Source organism: Anastrepha obliqua, chromosome 1 (genome assembly GCF_027943255.1).
Source record: "Anastrepha obliqua isolate idAnaObli1 chromosome 1, idAnaObli1_1.0, whole genome shotgun sequence".
NCBI classification, from domain to species: domain Eukaryota; kingdom Metazoa; phylum Arthropoda; class Insecta; order Diptera; family Tephritidae; genus Anastrepha; species Anastrepha obliqua.
In genome coordinates, this window is record NC_072892.1 from 108,742,552 (window position 1) to 108,766,759 (window position 24,208).

The 24,208-nt window shown below is 34.9% G+C and overlaps 1 protein-coding gene across 9 annotated transcripts in view; it reads right to left on the reverse strand.

Annotated features, from left to right (window-relative positions):
• Positions 1-16,645: 16,645 nt before the first annotated feature.
• Positions 16,646-24,208, reverse strand: part of LOC129235503 (serine/threonine-protein phosphatase 2B catalytic subunit 1) — a 58,462-nt gene continuing 50,899 nt past the window's right edge. For 8 of the 9 annotated variants that reach the window (XM_054869377.1, XM_054869375.1, XM_054869382.1 and 5 more), the window contains 3 exons: positions 20,050-20,137; positions 17,215-17,312; positions 16,646-17,138 (listed from right to left, as the gene is read on the reverse strand). In XM_054869377.1, coding sequence (XP_054725352.1) covers positions 16,840-17,138; positions 17,215-17,312; positions 20,050-20,137 — 485 coding nt within the window. In that variant the 3' untranslated portion in view covers positions 16,646-16,839. The remainder of the gene's footprint in view (positions 17,139-17,214; positions 17,313-20,049; positions 20,138-24,208) is intronic. The other variant, XM_054869381.1, reaches the window with a different exon arrangement.

Consider the following 24,208-nt stretch of genomic DNA (forward strand, 5'->3'; position numbering starts at 1 on the left):
TCACGACCCAGGCTCGTGATGTTTATGTTTGATCCGACTATCTGTACACGACCTCGGTTCGTGATATTTACGTTTGGCTCGACGATCTTTTCACGAGCCTGACTCGTCATATTCATGTTTGGGCCAAAATTTTCATCACGAGTCAGACTCAGTTAAAGCACGGCAAATGGTTAATGATATTATAGACAAAGATTATTGAGAAATTTATTCGCCTATCATGTAATAACTGTAAGCCAAGTAATTTACGTCGACTTATATAAGGGGGAGAATAACCTTGCCAGCCCGTTTTAAATAAAGCTTATTTTGTGAAAACTTGTTGTACCTTTTCACTTTTCTTTGAATGAAACTCCGAGTGTGGGTTCCATATTAATGAACAGTATTTGCGAGATCATATCAAGGAAACATAATAGAAAGATTTCAAAGTTTGAGGGTCTTTAAAGTCAGTGCAATTTCTTTTGATGAAACCAACCATTCCAAGCTTTGAATATCACATAATCAATACGTTTGGTGAATGAAATTTAGTATCAAAAATATCACCAAGATCTTTCATTTCCCATTTCCTACTTAGGATGCAGTTGTTTAATTTGTAGTTAACAGAAAAGAAACTTGGCTTCCTGGCGAATGTTAAAATCAAACATTTATTGACATTCATAAATAAATTCTTTGATGAACACTAATTTTGAAAGGAATAGAAATCCGACTGCAAGTTTTGACTAACTGTTAAGTTATGTACCTCTTGGAGGAGTTTTATATCGTCCACAAACCTTATACAATTTGCAAACTTAAAATGGTTAGATAAGCCGTAAACAGCAATGGCACGCAATGTTCCTTGCGGTATACCAAATCACGCATTGACTATGGCTTTAGACGCAATAGGTTCAATTTTCACTAGTAATTTTCTACCTTTAAAAAAACTGTTCTTCGCCAAAAACTGTTCCTCTTCAAGAGATTTCCTCTAATCCCATGGCGTTCCAACTTGTGCAAAAGTACTGAGTGGGTCACAAGTATCAAATATGACGTCGTAATTTGGCAAAAATTATAAATCTTCCGGGAGGGTGATTAATTTGGTGCCACCTCGTACAGTTTAAACGCATTGGAAAAGACACGTACTTGCCAAAAGCTACAAATAAGTTTGACAACTAACAATTACTTTTATTAATTTACCAAAAATCCATATTAAAATTAGATTACAAAATGCTAATATGCAATTCCATTATAAAGCCAATATGGATGTTTGGTGTACACCTTTGATGCACTACCAACTATCATCGATATTATACAAAAATACAATCAAAGATACTTAGAACAGAAGCACTACGGTACCTCAAAAACTTTAACATACACTCAGATCTGTGAATATCCATAGTATCAATATATCATAAAAAATTGCGGACTAACTCGAACGCTCCTGCAATTCCTCTCATAAGCACAATAAGAATACTAGAACTAGAGCGCAGATATCGTCTTCCTTTACATGAAGATACGTAGATCAAATACTTCAGTGGTAAATTACCGATTTGTGAAAATGGTCACGATAATAAGTGTAAAACCATAAATAGCCCGCCCAAAGACATTATTATGGTCGTAATTCGAAATATCCTCGCATTAATTAATTTTTCCTACCGTCATTCCCAAACAAAAGCGCCGTCGATATCAAAACCTGCTTCAACAATATCAGTTGCATAAAGTTTTACGTATCGTCTTAACTAAAAACTGAAAGCTTAACTATAAGGACATTCAATTTAAAGCAGTTCGCTCGATAGGCCAATTTTTTATCACAATTGAAGGATTTTAGTTAGAAATTCTGGAAATGCTTTTGGTATGCCGTTTTATAGCTTAAAAGGCCTTTCAATACTTTTTGCATCTTCCCACAAAAGTCGCCGAAACCTTATAAATCTTCGCACTCTGGACAGGCGTACAAAAGTACTGGAAATACGATAATAATAAAGTGTCTTTCAAAAGTGACGCCTAATGTCAGTAGCGAATAACTCCTAGACGGTACCTTTGTTTTACTCCATCTTTGGCATCTGTCAAGGAGTCAAATGTACAATTTTACACCATAGACCAAGGCATTAAAAGTATTGAAACTTATTATGAAAATGGTCGATTTTTAAGAACAACATATCGCATGATTCTTTTGGTGAAAATAATCGTCTGAACGCAGACCAAAAACTGGAAGTTCTGTTGAGAATATTACTGCCGAACAACTTTCAGCACCGATATCTCGATGTTCTCAACAATTAGGCATACATGGATCGACTGTTTGGCAGATTTTACAACTAGAGGTGTTCATGGTGGGCATTTAAATAATGTAATTTTTCACATATAGTAACTGTTAAGGGCCGTATTTTGAATAAAAATAGTGAAATCTGAGCAAATCTAAGTTTTTGTATGTTTCATTTTAAAACAACACCTAGGCACGTCATTTGAAATACCCTTATTAATAATAATAATTACATTCTCTGGTGAGTGTTTGGCCCTGTTTAGCGAGTGTTTGTTGTGTGCGTCTTGATGTTTTCCATAAATGGCGAGATCTACAGTTTTATACTGTCTTCGAATTGCAGATGTTTTTGTTTCTATGAAAAGCTTTTTCATGGCAAAAATACACTCGGAGATTTGTCATTGCAAGCCGAGGATTGACCTCTATTAAAAAACGGTTTCCTTCATTTGGTGCATAAAAACGTGGTCGAACGGAGCATTACTGAATGGTAGTCACGCATTTTTTCGCATTCGACAACGGTGGCTGCCGTAATGGACAACAGTGCCAATTTCTAGCCCATTTCTTTAGACAGAAGTTGAACTTAATGCCCATTTTGGTGTAGAAAGGCAATTTAGGTTTCTTTCTTTTAAACCATATAAAATAAATTACGAACTTGATGAACCAACGATAAAATATTCTCACAATAAGTGACTGGCGACAGCTCTCTATCTCTTTATTCATATTCTATTCTTTTTTTCTGTACCTGAATATTTTTAAGTCTCAACGCTGAACAAACTCTTGCCTTTCTTTCGCTCAGCACCAAAACAGAAATGGTTCATATGTCATGCGGACTAGGTCCTTCGTGTCATTTTGGTGGGGTAACCGTTGGGTTAGTGATAATAATAATAAAATAAATAAACCAATCGCTTGATTTTGCTAGCCAATTTTCCCAACTTCCGCTAGAGACAACCTTCAAGTTGTTCATAATAAATTTGTATCATTTGGTCACCAAAATTTGGTAGTCGAATTTGAAGGACCACCTCATAATAAACTCTCATTTTCATTTAAAAAAAAGCAATAACAAAACGTTTTATTACTTGCACCTACATCTCCATCATGTTACATGCCACGTTGATGTGACATCAATAGCTGAATAATAAACGTCGGATTTGACACACGCTGTCAAACAACATGGCCGCCACAACCCATCCCTATTAGAAAAGTCTTTATTTACAAAAGCCAAAAGAAAGTGTTATGATATGATATAAAAAAATCAAATTTTTAGGTATATGATAGGCATTGTCTATTCTATCATTTGGTGTGGAAGTTTTTGAATACTCGTGTTATAAAAGCAATAAACGAGATTAAAACCAACTGAATAAACACATAAGGATATGATGCAGCACGTTTATTGTTGATAAATTTGCTTAAGTAGACTTTTTTCATATTGTATAAGAATCTTGACGAAAGATTAGAAACTGCACTCAATAAAAATTTACAACCATCCATGTAGCCAAGCAATAAACGGATGGCATTTAATACATCAATTAACGTGAAAGTTGACTTCAAAAGATTACAGATTCCGATGTACTCGCATGGAAATGTTTTCTATTTGTCTAGTACTCTTGCACATTGCCTGATAGACGTAATAAGAATTTTGGATTTATCAAGTAGTGATAAACACGTGCTTTACTCATTCGTGTGACACAAATACAATGTATGTACAACTCATACATATGCACATACTATATACATATGTGGATGCGTAAGTCGGAAGGTACACAGAAACTTGTCTCGTGAATTGCCGTTATTGAAACAAGCGATAAGGTTTGTGCAAATTCCAGAGAATAACGCGACATACGCAAAACCTGTTGATTTACTTTTATGTAAATGCCTATACAAAGAAAAATATACCTATGTAATACATATGCAGGTGTAAATAGATGAAAACAAGAGCATTTTTGAATTTAAGAATAACCTACATTCACCTCGTTTGTTGGTTAGTTGGGTAAAGTTGTGGTTCGGACAGAATTCAACTAGCGTTTCCGCACCATTTTGTTGTCACATCCTCGCAATCAACTTGTTTAACAATTATTTACGGCATAACTATATCCAGTCTGTGCTGTTTAAGAACATTATTAGGTTTTTGATGTATTTATAAGCCTGACGGTTGTTAGAGCAGGGCACTCACAGAGGAAGTGGAAAATCGTTTTCTTTTTCTCTGGTTGCTCACAACTTTGTGTTGTGAGGGATGTCCATTTTGGCTGTTTGTTCCCCGATAGATCAGAAGTCAGTTATCACCGGCGTGAGTCTGCAGGCAGCCCTTCGTTTTATGTTTGTCAGTATTGATGTTTATTTGTGGTTGTAGGTGGCCCATAACGTTCTGCTAACTTTGCATGTTGTCTGGTCCCTCCATCTCACTTCATTTAAACTAAATACATTCATGGTAGCCATCTTCTTGATTTGAAGACTTACCAGAATTACATGAGAAAAACTTTAGTATGGCCGTATAGTTCACCATTAAATAAATAAATAATTGGCGCGTACACTTATGTTAAGTATTTGACCGCACTCCTTCTCCTATTTGCGGCGTGCGTCTTGATGTTATACCACAAAGGAAAGGACCTACAGTTTCAAGCAGACTCCGAACCGCAAATTGTTTTTTTACTAGGAGTTTTTTCATGGCAGAAATACACTCGGAGGTTTGCCATTGCCTGTAGAGGGGCAACCGCTATCAGAAAAAATTGTTTCTCTTATTTGATGTTCATGCACGGAGACTCGAACCTACGCATTTCCCAATGGTAAGCACGCACCAACCATTCGGCTACAGCGGCCGCCATTCCCCCACCATTTTTTTTTGTGTTTGTGTATCATTTCGGGTCAACTTTTAAGGGAAAGTGTCCTATAGAATCTAGTCTAATCTCTGGAATAACTTTAATCCTACTTTTGGACTTTATAGAGGATTTAGAAATTGCACACGGTCTACCTCGTTTTTTGTTACGTTCACCCATCTGTATTAGTGCGTTCGCCAGTGAGGCTTTGAATGCTAGAAGAGACATCTTATTTTGTTTGTCATAGTTGAAAAAAATCCATGAATTAGTAATACAGGGTGGCGCACGAATCGTGCTACAAAAACAAAACGTAATAACTTTTTTTCTGTGTGAGTAATCGGCTTTTTTTTATTTTGCAGATTAGTATTTAGATTTACAAAAAATGGAGGCTTGGGATACTGAAAAGAGGATTTGGATAGTGCAGCGGTACCATGCTTTGCAGTCCATCATTTCCGTCCAAAGGGAATTTAGGTGGGAGTTTGGCGGCACTCCCCCGAGCAGATGGACCATTATGAGGCTGGTGAACATGTTTGCTGAATCTGGAAGCATCGCACGCAGACCGTACCATCGAGATCCCCATGTTCATGTCGAAGCCACAATCGCGGCTGTAGCATCGTCAATTCAGGCAAATCCAAGAGTTTCGACTCGTAACTTGTCGGCGCAAATTGGAGTTAGCAGACGGTCATTGCAGCGGATAGTTCATGATGACTTAAACTTGTTTCGAGTCACAGTGTGGTGCGCAGTTTCATCAAGGTGTATTGTCGGGCCATACTTCTTCGAAGAAAACGGTGTAACAGCGGCTGTAAATGGGGACCGTTATTTAAACATGTTGAAGGAGTTTTTTTATCCAGAACTGCGGCGAAGACGTATCCCTTTTAACAGCATTTGGTTCCAGCAAGATGGAGCAACTGCACATATAGCCAGACCGGTTATGGAGGAGCTCCAACGAAAATTTAGAAATAAATTGATATCCAGAAATTCCACTTTCCGCTGGCCCCCAAGGTCACCTGACCTCACTGCACCAGATTTTTTTTTATGGGGTTATCTCAAACAAGAGGTGTATAAAGCAAAACCAAGTAATTTGACTGAATTGAAGCAGTCCATCACAACAATAATTGAGGCGATCCCGACTTCAACCCTTCAGTGCGCAATGAACAATTTTCTCATCAGGTGTCGCATATGCGTGAATGAGCATGGAGGTCATTTACGTTCTATTATTTTCAAAACTAATTAGTTACATAAAATAAAATTGAATTATCTATACAATAAAAAAACAAAAAGTTAAATACATTGATTAGAAAAAAAGTTATTACGTTTTGTTTTTGTAGCACGATTCGTGCGCCACCCTGTAGTTTTTGAACAAATGTTGCGATGCTATAAATGCTATAAAAACACTATGAATAAAGCAGAATATTCCGTTATCCGATCCGTTATACCTACATAACGATTTGTTTTTCTTTAGTTGAGGGATTCTGTAGTGAAATATTCTCTAATAAAATTTTACTTCACTTCTCATGAAATAACTAAAATAAAAAAAAACCTAAACGTACACATATGTGCCGATGTCCCTGAAGAGGTTAAAGATCACAAAAGTGCACTAAAATGTTTCAAGCTTGGTAGATTTTTGCAGTATAGTTCCCTATGAGCTTTAACCTCTTCTTTTATCAGAGTACATCTCGCTATTCTAACTAAGAAGAGCTTTGGACATATGACGGAGTTGTAAGCTATCTCATATCCCTCAAAGCGAATGCGACCCGGTATCCAGATAATCCAAACAAAAAAAGTTATTCAAAAACATAAAATTGGGTGACTAATCTTGCGTCATCTTGTACCTTTAATCTGTAAGTTTTTGTAACTATAGACTTAGTAAATTAAATTAAATATATTGCAAGACTTTACAAGATTTTATCAATTGGATTGAGTCAGCCACAGTACTAGAGGCTCTTGCACAAAAACCACGAATCGTGTAGCATTCTGTTTTTCTAGATATTTTATTGAAGGGAATTCAAAATATTTTATAAGCAAACATTGAAAATGAATTTCATTTGGGCTAAGGAAAATTTCGTCTTGTGAACAAATATCAACTAATGCAATCAAACAAAATGTCACATTGTCAAATAAGCATGTTTACTGTTTTTTATTTTGCCTGTCTGTGCATGTAATAAAACTTTTGCGCGGTAATTTTATTCTTTTTTTTAATTTGAGTTGTTACCTCCTATGTATTTTTCCCTTTTTTTGTATTACATAATTCAAAACCGTTATTTAATTTATGATATTTTTAGAACTATTTGTTATTTTTAGTTAATGTTTACAATACGCAAGCACAGTACCGTTTTACATATTAAATACTACTAATACAAACAATTCCATAAAAGTATAATAACTATTGCCCGTAATAAAAAGTGTGCTCATTCAATTGCCAAGTATCATCAGCAAATCAACACATGCAAAAGTGTCAACAGCTTCAAAATGATTTAATTATGGCAAATATAACACGTAAATAAGTAATTTGTCTACTTCAATTAGACCGAAAAGCTCAACTTTTTATTGCCTCTGTAGTTTGGACGCCACTCACTCGCCAACTCACAACTCGCTCACTAAGCCAAAGAGCAATTTATTGGTTAGGAATGAGATATTCAGGCATTCAAATATGTATGATAGCAAGAGAATTTCGCTCTAATTATCGCAGTACGAAATTAGTGAGTTTTGAGAATAGACCAAGTTGTTGAAGCAAAAAATTAATGTTAAAATTAAGTTAAATTTCCCTTCTTTGAACAGTAGGAGGTAGATGACGCCATATATACGAGTGATATACTCGTATTCATAGTTTTTGTATTTACGTTTCGCTCTTTATTTGTGACAGCTAACCAAGTTGCGCGCTTTACGAGGCTGTTAGAAAAGTATCTGACTTATTTTTTTTATCTAACACCTGAAAAATTTGAATTACGCGCGCTTGCATAACCTTCCTGGACATGTGTGCAGCGTCAGTTGCTGTCAAGCAGTGTGAACGTATCATGGTATTTAGTGCTCTCGCCGGTTTTTGAATACGTCTTGGTGACGTGGAATGCTTCCACTGTGACGACTGCATTTTGGTTTCCGGGTCGTACCCGTATACCAAGGACTCATCACCAGTGAAAATGGTGTTGATGAAGTCAGGATCACCACAGTGTTCACTTTGGCAATAACATGCTCATTTCGGCATGACCGGGCCGAGGAATTGTGGAAGGATTCTGTGGAAAGAAGTTGTACACCAACTAGCAGACTTTTCGGGTATCACATGGTCCACATCTTTATAATTATAAAAGAGTCCAAATGTCTTGACTGATTGGCTTTGCCTCCGCGCTATTACTGACTTCTGAATAGCCACACTGCAACCAATCAGTCTCACAAATGTACATACATTTCGGCAGTCACCTCCACTTAAGGGGTTAGAGCTCGAAAATGTAGGATATTGTTTTGAAGTGAAACTTCTTAGGCGTCGATGGACGAGCGAGAATGGAGAGTAACATTTCAAGGCCATGCCACGTTTTGGGCATTTTCGTTCCGCGAGAGTCAAAAAAGGTATAATGTAGAGGAAAAGGAGAGAGAGAGAGCTATACCTTATATATATCTTAGATACACTTTAGGCTATTTTTCCTGAGTTTTTCCTTGTGGTTGTTAATTTCTAGTGAGAAATAACACTGCCTACTTTTTGGCGCTTATTTCCCTTTCCTGGCTAGTGCTTGTGCGTACTATAAAGTGCTATCCATTCCGGCATCGGATTTATTGGTATTGCCTTGAGGTAATTTGTGCCAAAGTAGTGCGCGTTGTTGCCACGGTTTTTGTCCGGCGTTTACCTACACCGGTCGACCCTTCTCCGTTTTTTGTAAATTTTGTCTATTTGTATTCTCTGCAAATGTTGTGAATTTATTTAGATATATTTTCTTTCTCTCTCTCTCTCTCTCTCTCTCTCTCTCTCTCATTCTCTCTCGGGTCTCTCCTTCTTTCTTGGTCTGCCTTGAAAGTTTCACTTCTGTTATTTGTACTACACTACAGGCACCTTTTTTACAATAAAAAATATGAAAAACGATATTTAAATTTTTTAGACTTTTTATTTATCTGCTTTTACATACTAAAATGCAAAAAAAAATTGTTTTTAAGTTTAATAATTTTATAAATGGCGCTGAAGTTTACCCTCCCGAAAAATTGGGCCTGGACGGTGTTGTCTATTTTAGCTCTTCTATTTATCTGAAACACAAAAACCAAAAAAGTTATGAATCAGTATGACTGTAGCTATGTCCCGTACTAAAATAAAAAAAAAATTTACAAAATGGCGCGATTTTGAATTTGACACTATAAAAATGTTTTTTTTCAGTTTTTTAATAAAAAAAAATTGAAATAATAATATGATTCTAGTACGGGCGATAGCCAATGAGGTTGTAAGCAACATATTTAAATTTCAGACGAATCGGTTGAATAGTTTTTTTTTTTTGTCAACACTAGGCCGAAAAAAGTTGTTTCGAGATAAATGAGTTTGAGGTACAGGAGCGCGCGGACCGCTCTCTACCTAGTTAATACGCTGTAGAAGCTATAATATTGGGAATTTCCGCATGAAAATTGCAGAGTATATTTTTAAGTTACTATACTTTTGGAATATTGAAATAACAAAAATTCGATTTTTTGAAACATTATATCTAGGACCACCGCGTCCCCTTAACTGCAACTCGATTAACTGAAAGCATCGCGTAAAGGAAAAAGGTTCTTAGATTCTATTCTTTTCAGCTAACTTAGTTTAGATACACTAATTTAGATAGACTAATCGGCCGCCGTAGCCGAAAAAAAAATTAAAATTTATGAATTAAAAAAAAAAACAATTTTTTTTAAATTTTTTTAAAAAATAGTTTTTAGACATGTTCTTTTCATACACAAATATGTAGTAGTAAAAATGTAAATATTTTTTGGGATGTATACTTTTTTCCGCATCTCTGTACAAAAATCCCCAGTGTGCGTCGGCAAAGAAAAGGGGTTGGCAAACATAATTCTAATAAAATATATGTTAGATATTATTAATAATGCATCCATATTACAGACGCTTTGGCCCGTTGTTGCTTATTATAAAATGTAATATCGAATTTCGCAAGCGTATTGCTGCCATAATTTTTTGCAACCTCGGTAGTCGTCTTTTACAGATTTTCACAAACTGACCATTACTAGCATCAAATTGCGTTATTAAATTAACTGTTGCTTCTCTTTGGCTTTCTTCATATCGTTAATAATTTCTATGAAGAAAAACATTTCAAAAAAGTTTTGACAGCTAATTATCAATTTTGCAGTAAATCTGCCATATGTGAATGGGCATACCATGGGTGAATAATTTTTCTGAATTTATTGCGAATCACTACTACATCAAAGGCAAAATGCTTTTTTTAGTTAGTTAGTAGTTTAGTTTTAGTTAGAGTTATTTGGAAAATAATAATTCATTTTAAGTCTTGCCGAATTATTTATGTAATATTTTTCTTTTTATTGTCTCCATTTATTTTATGCATCTGTCTATAGATATTAAGTATGATATTTAAAAATTTGGCAAGGAATTTATATAAAGGGTTTTCCAATAAGAGGGGTTATTTTTATTTTCAAAGAAAAATGCAATTTTTTAATATAAATGATCAGATGTTTATTTCCTTATAAAGAGGAAGGTATGCCGTTAATAGTGGAAAATAAAATCAAGCAATTGACCACCACGACCACGCTTACAGGACAATATCCTTTTCATGATATTTTCCATAACCGAATTGGAATGTGGCTGCCCTATGTCCTCGATAGCCTCATGAATTCCATCTTTAAGGTTTTGAATCCACCCTAGGCTGTTGGCGTAGACCTTCTCTTTCATGTGGTTCCAAAGAAAAAAGTCCCAAGGTGTTAAATCACAAGATCTCGGTGGCCAATCATGATCACCTCTTCGAGAGATAGCACGATCCGGAAACTTTTCCCGTAAAACATCAATGGTTTCGTTGCTTGTGTGTAATGTAGCGCCGTCATGTTGAAAATAAACGTTGTCCAGATCAATACCATCCAATACCGGCCATAAAAAATCGTTAATCATTTCTCGATAGCGATAGATAACACCTGTTATTGGAAAAGCGATGTAAAGCGCATAATGCCTATTCCAAAAGTGATAAAATTAAAATAAACGCAAATAATTTAAATAATATCTAACACAATATTCAGTTTTTTCCTTCACTTTCTAGAAGTATGTTCATTGCATTATAGTGTTTGTGTATGTTGTCAAAGTGCGTTGTTGTTATTTTTTTTATTTCTTCGACTACTGTTGCTATATTAAAAGCCGTTGAATTTTTGATATATGAATAGTTTTAGTCATCTCCCAAATCTGTCCATATAACAATGGTTTATTCATTTTTTTGTACAGCAACAGCTGTATATTAAGTTTAGATTTTGTGCAGACTAAACGGAGAAGTTGTCGAAGTTTTTCCTTTATTTGCTTGACTTTGTCCTTTTTGACTTGTGAAGTCCAAGTGAATTCCTAGGTATTTGGCGGTTGGTTCTATTGCAGGTGCTTTGCCATTTATTGTAATAGGAACTGCAGTAAATTTTGTGTTGGTAGTAAATATGACCTGTTCGGTTTTGGCCTCAATTATTTTTATGCACCAGTTATCAAACAATTCCTTAACTCCGTTTATGTATCGCTGCGATTTAAATAGTACAAGTAATAAATAGTATAGCGGGCACAGCAGTTGATGAATTGGTTTCGCCAAGTGGTGGTATATCTCCGGTGAACAAAAATGGTCCTAGAATGCTTCGTTGCGCAGCACCAGCTGAATATCTGAACAATAATTTATATTTAATATAGAAATTTCGGCCGGTTAGGTAGTATTTTATATTATAGTCAAAATGTACTATATATTATAATATTATATATTATTAACCTTCAATCAATTTTAATAGCTTGTTTAGTTTGTAAATAACTAAAAAAAATCACAAAAATTTTAAGATTTGCTTAATCGTCTTCACATACATTGTTACTATATGTGAGCCTCCGTATGTGTATGCATATGTATATTTAATATAACGCAACATATCCGTGGTATAATAAATAGCTTAACCCCAAACGCACGGTATTCATAATTATAAATTTATGCATGAAAATGCTTCTATGTTTCGTATAATTTATTGTTGTTTAGGGTTGAAAAATAATTATTGATTTTTTGTATTATATAATTTTTTTAATTTTCTTTTTTTTAGGCCGACTACCTACATACATATATAATTGGCACGTACACCCTTTTTGGGTGTATGTATGTACGGTATATAATATTTTAGTGCATAATTTACCTATCTAAAAAATGTATGTATGCGTGCATGAGAATTTGGTTTTGGTTTTGGTTTTTATTTGTATGACAGGCAAATATTTAAATTTGTTTTATAGATACACATACTTTTTTATCAGCCCAGACGAAAATAATAAAATGACTCCGCTGTCTTTAAGAATTCCGCTTAGTTTCTTACGGCGAATACAAACTATTTTTTATTTTGACAAAACAGTGTTTGATGGCGCAGATGCAAATATTTACTCAGATGTGCTTGAGAATGCAAAAAAAAAAAATGAAAAATGTGTGAGTCATTTTATTGCAAATATCCTACATAATAAGTACTTGTATGTCCATTTACTTACAAATACAATGACGAAGAAGTTTTTGGTTGATTTTTTGTCTGTATTCAGCGCTTAAAATAATAACTATCGGAACTTTTTTATAACAACGCATTAGTAGTTTTATGTCGATAAAATAGTATATCGTTTATGTATAAATATGAGGTGGCGTTAAATTAACCATCCAATTTTGTTTTTAAATAACTTTTTTACTAAATAAAAAAAAAAAAAGTATTTAGATTGATGGATATATTTATTTTGACCTTTACGCGCTCCATTGCTTGTATGTTTGTATACTGCAATTGTCTAGGTCACAAGTGTCAAATATGATTTTCGATAGTTGTGGACCTCTCCGAATTTCTTTCTCCAGACCGAACAGTAGAGAAGGAGCATATTGTGAACGAGAATGTTTCTCGCTCACAATCCCGAAATTGGGGGGAAACAACTCGTAGATTCTTCGCTTTGCACCAGTTTACTCAGCTTATCAGATGAACAAAATTTAAGGTACCCTTACTTCAAGTAGCACTGAACTTTTTTTCAGCGAAAATTTAATTGTTGTTGGCTTTAGCGCGTAATTTGCCATACTGAAAAAAAGAAGATATTATAATGAACAACATTTAATTTCAAAAGAAAGCTCAATTAACATTTATAGAATGAAGCGTCGGTTTTTTGTTTATTACTTTATTATTTATATTGTTTTTATGTTGTTTGTAGACGACCTTAACCTGCATACATAAACATCCCGTGTTTCGTGAAATTAAAGCAGGCAAGCTATCGGTGTTTCGCGCCGTTGAGTTCATTGCAATGTTTAAAATATGGTGTGGCGATATTAACTGTTTTAGCTCAATTTCGAACATTGCTTGAGGCGCGTGCTGGGATATGGATTTTAGAAATGTAACGAATCTGATACCAAGTAAAAACGAGCCAAATAGGCAACAAAAAAAATGTAATTTACCCAGTTATTTATATAATATTTCTAAGTATTTACTAAAATGTACTAGACACACCAAATCAGACCTCCCTCAAAAATTATTATAATTATTAAAACAAAAAGTATAATCCATTTACAATGTAAAGGGTCTTTCAAAAAACACGCCTAGATGTTGTTTTAAGATAAAATATTTAAAAATTTAGATCCCGTCAGCTTTCACTATTTTTATTCAAAATATCGCTCTTAACAATTATATTTGAAACATTACATAACTTAATTGTCCACCATAAGCACGTCTACAGGTAAAATCCAAATGAAATCCTAAAAAATCAGTCAAATTCATGAATGTCTAATTGTTGAGACGTCGAGTTAGCGATATTGAAGGTTGTTCAGCAAGACTTTGCGCAGCAGGAAAATTCTCAACAGAACGTTCAGTTTTTTCGTGAAATTTGTTCAGCAACCATTGAATTGTAGAACCATTCGGACGACTATTTCCACCAAAAAAATCACGAATTTTACGAAATGTTGTTTTTAAAATAAGGCGGCCGCCGTAGCCGAATGGTTGGTGCGTGACTCCCATTCGGCAGTGCATAGGTTCGAATCTCCGCGCATAAACATCAAACAGTACAATAAGTTTTTTTTTTAATAGCGGTCGCCCCTCGGCAGGCAATGGCAAACCTCCGAGTGTATTTCCGCCATGAAATAGCTCCCCATCAAAAATGATCGGCCATTCGGAGTCGGCTTAAAACTGTAGGTGCCTCCATTTTGTGAAAAAAGCATCAAGACGCACACAACAAATTGGAGGAGAGCTAAGCCAAACAACCAACAATCTATGTACTATATGGACCTACTCGTATGTCCAAAAGTGCGCCAGTCAGTAGTGAACAATTCCTACACGGTACCTTTTTTATGTCAGCTTTGACATTCGTCCAGTAGACAGATGCACAACTTTACAGGATAGAGCAAGGCATTAAAATAATTGAAACTTATGAAAATGGTCGATCTTTAAGAAAATTTAAAAAGAATAATAACTGGCGCGTACACGTCTGTTAGGTATTTAGCCGAGCTCCTCTTCCTATTTGTGGTGTGCGTCTTGATGTTGTTCCACAAATGGAGCGACCTACAGCTTTAAGTCGACTCCGAATGGCCGATGGTGTTTATGAGGAGCTTTTTCGTGGCAAAAATACACTTGGAGGTTTGCCATTGCTTGTCGAGGGTCGACCGCTATTATCTTGGTGTTTCAAGTAGCTAAAGCGTTAAAGAAGAGTTTACCTAACTTAATCTCTTTTATAACCTGTTAAATGGAAATACATATGTGTTAACGCTTCATCATCATCATCATAAATTCATTTCATTCGAATAGAAAATAGAGCATCGTTGTAGAACTATTTCAATATAAACACACATTCTGCACTTCCGAACCCGACGTGCATGCTGTCGTAACAGATGGATTTTCCATATTTCTGTGGATACCACTTGGGGACTATATGTTCTTGGTTTTATATCTGTAGCTCCAAAACATGAAATACATTCATAACTTTCCAGCTTAAGAAAGATCTGGTGAGCTGTACGGGTAAGATGACCCGATACTATTACGAGGCCGCTTCTAACCCGAAGAATGTATAGTACGTCTTTTGCAGCCGCTCGCTCCGATACAGACGATGTGAACTTCGGGAGACCTTTAAATTGTATATGTGCAGTAGCCCTCCCGCCGAAGCTTCCCCTCTCGTTAGCCCCGACCATGCCTCCAACACGAATTGGATACTTCGTCTTCAGTTGCGGTTACTCAGGTTACCAGGATGTACCACGTGGAGGTGAGAGTAGGAATTGAGGTTATAGAATGTTGATAGATGCCGACTCAGATAGTTAAAACTTAACTTAATGCTGAAAACAGTGAACACCGTAAACGCAATCCCGTGTCAGCTGTCCCGATCAAACTAATGAGAACCCCATGTAAATGAAAAATACCTTCCTTCCGTATCATAGTACCGTAGATTTTATTTCACGATTTTTAAAAAATCCCGTAATCCCCTTTCAGCTGATTGCCCTCTCACCACACAGTGTTGCCAAGCAGTACATTTCGAAATCATTTACAAAATAAGCTTAGAAAAATGATAATTTGTGTTGAAATAGCTTAAAAATACTGTTGAATAATTTTAATTATAGATAAATGAACTATTTGCATTTGTTCGTTTTTGGCTTTGGTTTATTAAACAATGAAAAATTGTAACTGATAACGCGGATGTGTGAAAAAGTGTGTAAGCAAAAATATCAATGGCAACATTGTGTAGATACAACCAAACACATACACACACAAACCGATGTATTGTGTAAATATGTAATTAAAAGAACGCAGTTGTTCTCGGGGGTGAGTTTTTATGCATGGTAAGGGACTGCGGTAAGGGACTGCATACGGTGTTCACTGTTTTCAGCATAAGAAGCCTAAGAAGCATACCTTAATTGAGAGCGGTAAGCAAATCGGGCTTGAAAAAGCTTCGATTTTATAATAATAATAAAATAATAAAAATAATTAATTTGATTAGAAGGCGAACTGTCAAATAGTTGTAATAGAAAATATAGAAACAGAACTTAATGAAAAATTGATTCTGCTCGTATATTATTATCAAAACTGCAAATTTTTTTTCTATAGCCCATTCAATTCTGATATAATAATAAACAAGTTTAAATGGCTAAAAATTCTCATAGATTTTTTATTTTTTTTACCATCGACACATTTTTAACTTCCACATAAACAAAGGCGAGCATTCGTTATATGCTACCATTGTTTTTACTTACCTATTGTTTTTGTATTACCTACACTCTTACTTGCATTACTTACATACTTACCAGTACACCATATTTTCAGAAGTCATAATGGTTAAGATTCCCACGCATGAAAAAAAACAGACACTTATATAAAAAACCATTAAAAGCCCCTGAAAAAATTACAACCTCAAAATCAACACGCATTGTTTATTTATAATAAATCAGAACAACAAATAACAAAATAATTTATGTAACTTACACTACGTACATATGTAAAATAATTTTAGCGCTGTCATTAAACAAACTAATGGCATAAATGTCAAAAATGTAAATTTTTCTAAGCAATAAAAATAATTTTTTTCATTAATTTTATAACCAATCAAAAACTAATGCGAAAATAAATATGAGCCTTTAGAATTTAAATAATTTAAAAACTATTTAGAAAAATCCTACTAGCTACAGTCTATCAAAATTTTTTGGTTGAGGTGGTGGTGGTAGTAGTGCTTGAGCGGCGTACCGTCACCTGTTTTACAATTTTTTTGCCATGATTAATTTCGGTACTATTAATATTACTGTTGCTTACATTGTTGTTGCTATTATTATTAGGCATTTTAACATTGTTGTTGTTGTTGTTATTGCTACTATTACTGCTACCTCCGCCTACCATTAATGGGCGCCGTGGCGGCATACGCTCATTTACAGCATCCAAGCCCTTGGCTTCGGCAAACGAAGTGATTTGTTGTGTGGCGCCTAGCGTTTGAAGAGCTAAGAGAAGGGAATGCGCACATATTAGCAAATAATTATTTTTAAAATTGTTTTCTATAAAAAATTAGATACTTACCATTGCGTAGTGAATCTTTGCCACCCGAAAGTGCGCCCACCGGTAAAGCGCCAGTCGGAGTAAGCCCCTTCAATGCCAGTACCGATTCTGATTCTTCTCTATTTTAATGAAATAAGGGAGGGAAATATAAAATATGCATCTAAGTATATGTCTCTGTTGGCAAATGACTCTATACTCATATACAGAGTACACTTGGACACATACGCGTACATCTTTTAACTTTGTTCACACAAGATTACGCGGAATCAATCACCATATCGGACGATTTACAATTTTTGCAAATAGCGTCGTATTTCAATTGTATTTGACAGTTGTGAACTAGACACCTGCAGTATACAATCATACAAGCAATGGAACGCGTAAAGGTCAAATTAAAGATTTCCATCGTTCAAAATCATCTTTTTTATTTAGTAAAAAAGTCATTCAAATCCAAAATTGGATAATTAATTCAATGTTCGTGAGAAGTTTGGTACAGTCTGATAAGGTAGTTTTAGAGAGAATCATATTATACAATTGCGTGGTAGTAAGCATACTAAGAATTTTTAAATTTTAAATAAACAACAACGAGAAATGGACAAACCTGAGTTTTCTTCAACACTTTCGACTACAACAGCAATATTTTCGGCTGTTCTTGAGCGACGTGCACGGGTTTTATTCTTCACATCACTAACTTGTCCCAACATCTCGAATTTTTTCACCAATTTCTGTATTGCGGTCCGTAACCATAGCAATCAGCTGATCTGATCAAACATATGAACATCACTGTAAACGATTATAGGTGCCGCACCATAATGACATAACCATAACCGTAGCCGTATGTATCAGTGGAATTTTGGTTTTTCCCCGTAACCGTAAACAGCTGTGAAATACCCTATGATCAGAAAGTACCGAGAATGTTTACTTTAAACGAACCGCGCACGTGGGAACCGATCCATATTTTTTTCTTATGTTGGCAAGGCTGTAAAGCACATATCTATCACTTTTTAGCGCCATCCATTGCTGTACGTCGCAAAGGGCCGGAAATGTGGGCAAACAATTCTTGGATTGTGCTGGATTATTTGACCAAACACCAAGTAGATACCATCGAGCAAGCACGGTATTCACCTGATATAGCCCCGTGAAACTTCTTTTTGTTTCCCAAGTTGAAGTTACCACTTCGTTGAATTCGTTGAAGGAGATTTCAGTCGATAGAGGAGATCAAAGAAAATGCGACGAAGAAGGTGAAGGCCATCCCTTCGTCGGCCTACCAGGGGTGCATGGAGGACTAGGTTAAACGTTAGCACATGTGTGTTGCTTAAGACAAGTCATATTTTGAAGAAGATAAAATAAATTTGCCTGAAATTTAACTCTGTTTTGTTTTATTTAAACATTATCGGTAATTTCAGATCATAGGGTACTTTACATTTGGTTTGATATTTGCGATAAAAATTTGAAAATTAGAAATGAACAACGAAAAATTAATTGGCTTACTAGAAAATTATCCGTGTTTTAATGACACGTCTTAATTCTTCTTTAATATCAGGTATTTATGGTTAAGGCATGACTAAAGAATTGAAGTCCTTAAAAAATAAATATTCCTTCAATTGCTAACCCCAATCAGTCTCGTATTATTTCGCTCTTCGTTGCACGTTTTAAATACCATACATATCGATTTTTTGCACTCGCAGTAAATAGGCTTACTGACAAATGTTCTTAAATAATAAATAATAATAAAACACGCCACATGCCATGAAACGGTAATTTTTAAATATTAAAAGTGTGGCATCTTCCTAGAGGATGCTAGTAAATAGAGAAATACATTATATACAATTTTTGAAAACAGGCATGGCACCGTCCACTTTTTTATTTATAGCATTTAAGGTGTTAGGCCAGTGTAGTGGCGGAAAAATAGCATAATTTGGGATTTTTTTTAGCGCGACAATGAAATAAAGCAAAATGTGGAAATTGTTCTTTATTCTGCATGTCATAAACTGTACAAGTAATATTTCTTCAAAGTAATATAATAACAGAAAATCTAATGGCGGCTGCAAAACTTTTCTTCGGCAAAGCCTTTTTTCGTTGAAAGATGGGTGACCATACCAACCGTACATGCGATTTTTTATTTATGGTTAGTAAATATTTTATATGGTTAGTAAACGGTTTTGTACTTTCGATTATATATGTAACAATTTTTTTAAATTTAATTTAATAAATTCAAAGTTTAAAAAAAATATTGTTAAAAAATTGCGTATGAAAAACCTATGGAATTAGTCAAAAAATAAAAAATCCGTCTCCATAGAAGGCAATGTAATACTATGCTATTACCATACAGATATTTTTCCCATCTTAATCTTTTGAGTATAAAATTTATAAGGTAATAGTGCATCTCTGAAGCAAAAGCAAAAAAAGAGGCATTCATTTTTTGTTTTTGGTTTGTACAGTTAGTTAAATTTCTTAAATATAAAGGTTACATTTCCTCTCAAAATTAGCCACGTTAGGGCTTCTGATTTTATTATTTGATTTTCATCTTTTTTCTACGCATGTGCAAAATCAATCATCCAATTTAATTTTTTAATAACTTTTAACTAAAAGACAAACAAATTAATTACTTTTTTCGATGGAAATCTTTATTTTAACTTTTACGCGCTCCATTGCATATCTGTTTGTGTGCAGCAGTTATCTATTAAGCGTACGCCGACATTTGCAAAAATTATAAATCTTCCGATAGGGTGATTTGCGCCACCTTGTACCTGTGCGCTAAGCCGAATGATAATCACACTACATTTACATATATAAAGTTTGATTTCGCCCGAACTTGGAATTTTTAATAAATATTTTCGCACTCAAGTCACTCACCTTAATACCGAGAAAACTCGTGACATTTTGCCAATGGCTCTGATCTTATTACGTATGATTTCTTTACGTAGCGCTGATACTCCAGATACTGTGAAATAAAACGAAAAATATGTAGGCTGAATATTTAATTATTTATACGAATTTAGTCAAGTACTACATATTCATATACATACATACTGTTAACCAAACAGTGGCACATACAGTTTTTTTGCTTTAGTAAACAGCTTGGCGATATTTTAAGCTGCGCGTGGTAACTCTTTCGAATGTTTGTATGTAAGTAGAACATAGGTATATGTGCAACTGTGCTTGTTTTATGTTATATATTTACATATGTATGAGTGTATGAGAAATTTTAAAAGTATAAACGAAGATTGAGCTAAAAACAGCTTAGCAAATACACGAAATATATCAATATATATATATTATATTTGTATATATTTCCTCATAGCAAATTTTTGGCAAATATGGCAAAATATAATTGCAACTAATAAAAATTTGCTTTTATAAATATTTACAATCAAATGCTCATTTAAGCCCTATGTTCAAACCAATTCTCACCAGGTGATGTCGTGCCTTGTTTGAGATTAACGGCGCTAAGACCTTCAAACTATAAATACTATCAATAAGGATAGCACCCTATACTAAAATAAAATCCAGAATTTAACTTTATACTGAAGGAAGCATTTTCTCTCATTATAGGCACAAAATATTCGTTCAACATTCGCCGATAAGTGGCCCCGTCCACATAAATTGCTTGCCCTTGACGATTTTCAAAAAAATATTGTTCACCTATTCCACTGCTTGAAAATGCACACCAGATTGGGGCTGTAAAATGTCTGTTGGTGTTTTAGTAGTGGGCTCTCACCTTCCGTTCCAAAAGATAGTGCTTACCGTACGAAGTCGCTCAAACATTGTCTCGCAAAAATTTTTACGCAAATTGTGATCATTAGGCTTAAGCACTTGCACGTTTTAAATTTGGAAGGGTTGTAATCTACAATGCTCCTTCAATATTTCGTGCACAATGATTTGGCTGGTACCCTGCCGTGGACTGTATTACACCAAACTTGTTGCCCGAAGTCTGTTTAGGCCGTACCCTAAATTCTAATAAATGTTTAGCCACCCTAATGTTAATTGCGCCTACCGTTCCGACTGTTGCAAACCACCGGTTCCAGTCGCTGCAACGTTAAGGCCGTTAACCTCGGCATTTCCCCGCCGAACATTTAAAACGTTTACTGTGTTAAACATTGTTCGGCGAGGTTACTTTTGTTTTGACTTTACAATTTAATTTCACTGCAAAATTAGCATACCAAGGATCAGGGCGTGTCAGCCAACGGGAGGTGAGTGTAATTCCGTGACATTAAATCATATGCTATATATATACATTGTATCATATAATATACATATACATGCATACATACATCTAAATATCAATAAAAGATGATAGCAACTAGACACTAACACTTTTCTTCTTTTCTATAAAAAATATCATCAGAGCGACCGTAGAGGAACCACATTTTAAACCTTACAACTGCGTCGCCTTCCGATGATAACAATATCAATGAATCATGAAGATCAAACAAATCTTCAATTGGGGCATCACATCAATTGGAGCATTACATGGACAAAACCAACGACCAGCAGTTGCACATGAATCATTGGCCTTGAAATACGCTTCACTTACGAATGCACGTTGTTCACCCGTTCACTGCATTTTCGTGGCTAAATAACCCTTCCTCCAATCTCTGTAGACACATCATTACATTTCTGTACCAAAACTGAAACATTACCAAAAATGTACAATAAAACTCTTCTTTAAACTCACAAATTGGCGTAAAACGTTCAAGATGGTACACATATGGCACAAAAATTGGAAATTGTGTCAAAACAGTCTATAATAATGAAACAATTATTGTAGAACAGTTACCAGCCTATAGCTCGAATTTCACGGCAGAAATTATGGCCATTTATGGCCATAAAACTTGTCAAGGTATATTTGCGATCGCCACAGACTCAGACTTTCATCTCTCGAACCCCTAAAAAGCCTAAAAAATAATAACATTTATGCAGACACCATAAAAAATATACTTATAAAAAAACAAAAACAAGATAAAACTTGTCTGGGTACCAAGCCACATACAAACTAGAGACAACGAACTAACCGATCTAACTTGCAGTTGCAGGAGGCCTTGAAACGCCCCTTATTATGTCCAATAATCAGTAAGCCAGCGACATACAAAGCTACATCAAGAAAGTTTTTACACTTGAAAAACATAGTACATACGACAAAACTACCACTTGGTATTAACAAATAAGCCCGCAAAAACTAACTATGGACAAAATCTCTAAAATATACAACAAATCTAACTAACTAACAATACCTAGTAAAATTTGCAAGAATAAGATTAGGACACAGCCTTTTCACAAACCAACATTTAATAGATAAAAACATTACAAATATATGCAGATACTGCAATACATCCCTAATCAGCATGGAACACATTTTTGGAAAATGTCAATTTAATTTTTTAACCAATACAAAAACTCTCTACCTAATACAAATCCAATGGAACTCCTTACAAGCCCAACCCCAGATATCCTCGAAACTTTTTTAAGCTTCTTAAAATATTGTAATATATACGACAAAATCTGATCAAAAACCATTACTATAACCTATTTAAATTTTCTACTTTCTCATTATGGATAAGCACTATATAGCTTAGGGCGATAACTTAGATATTTATTGTACTTAAGTTTTAAAGATAAGTACAACTTTCTTAATAAAAACAAAAACGAAGCTAATACATGGACTGAAAAGTCTCGAGCCTAACACATAGATTGCACTAGTTTTATTTCATTCACCTCTTTTTCCGTTAGTACTCACTTTAAAAAGATAGCTGTTAAAATTTTTGTGATATTCTATTCGTTAGCTCGTGAGTTATTGCGCTGAGAGTGACACCTCTTTTGTTACTTTGCTTTCTGATGGGTGGGAAGTGTTATGGGGACTCCGTTCCATCAGAAATAACAATAAAACGTTGGTTTGCTGACTTCAGTCTTGGTCGTAGAGACACCGATGATGCACGACGCAGTGTACATCCAAATGAGGCGGTAATACCAGGAAACATAAAAAAAATCCGCAAAAGATCAAAAAGTGATGTTGCGTGAGTTAGCTGACATCGTAAATGTATCAAGAGAACGCGTTGGCTTAATATTGCATGAGCATTTGACTATGAGAAAGCTCTATACAAAATGGGTGCCGCGTTTTCTTACTTTCAAGACAATGCACAAGTCAATCAAAACAATAGCAAAACTACATTAATTGAACTTCAAATTGCTCTCACATCCACCGTGTTCGCAAGATTTGGCTCGCAGTGACTACTGGCTGATCGCAGACCTAAAAAATGATCGCCGGTGAAGAGGTTATCGCTGAAACTGAAGCCTATTTTGAGGCAAAAGATAAATCGTTCTACAAAAGTGGTATTGAAATGTTAGAGCGGCACTTAAATGATTGCGTGGTTCTTGATGGAAATTACGTTGATGAATAAAGCTAAATTTTAACAAAAAAACGTGTTTTCTTTGTTAAGCGCGGGATTATTCAGCCCATGTGTTAATACGGTATCATCCCCACTCAAACTCTCAGCGATTAGGGAGAAACTTTAAATTTAAAAACTAATTCTGCCACCAGACGCACTGTATTTTGTAAAAGAATATTTTTGCTGTAGGAAGTTGAAAATACAGCAGCCGCTGTCACTTTCGCGATGTAAAGTTAAAATTTTAGCTTAGCATATTCCCCCACTGTTTTTATTGTAATTTTTTCACTTTTTTACCGACTTTTACAATTGCACACAAGAATAATGAAAAAAAAATTTGCATTAAATACTATGAACACCATGAAATAAGACAAAAAACCTGCCTACTAGACTCTATTAAAATTCAACTCCAACTGACCGCTACGCAAGTGTCCGGATTTTAGTGTCTGCTTCTGTATGTTATAGAACTTCCTAAAAGCTTCTGCCTGTTCTCATCTATCAATTCTAGAATTTAGCAGGCTGTTGTAATTTAAAGTTGTGACTTTAACTGATAAATTTAAAATTGATTGGTGAAACCGACCATCCGTGTTTGAATATTTTTAAATGATTTCATTATTGATTTTCAAAGTGTA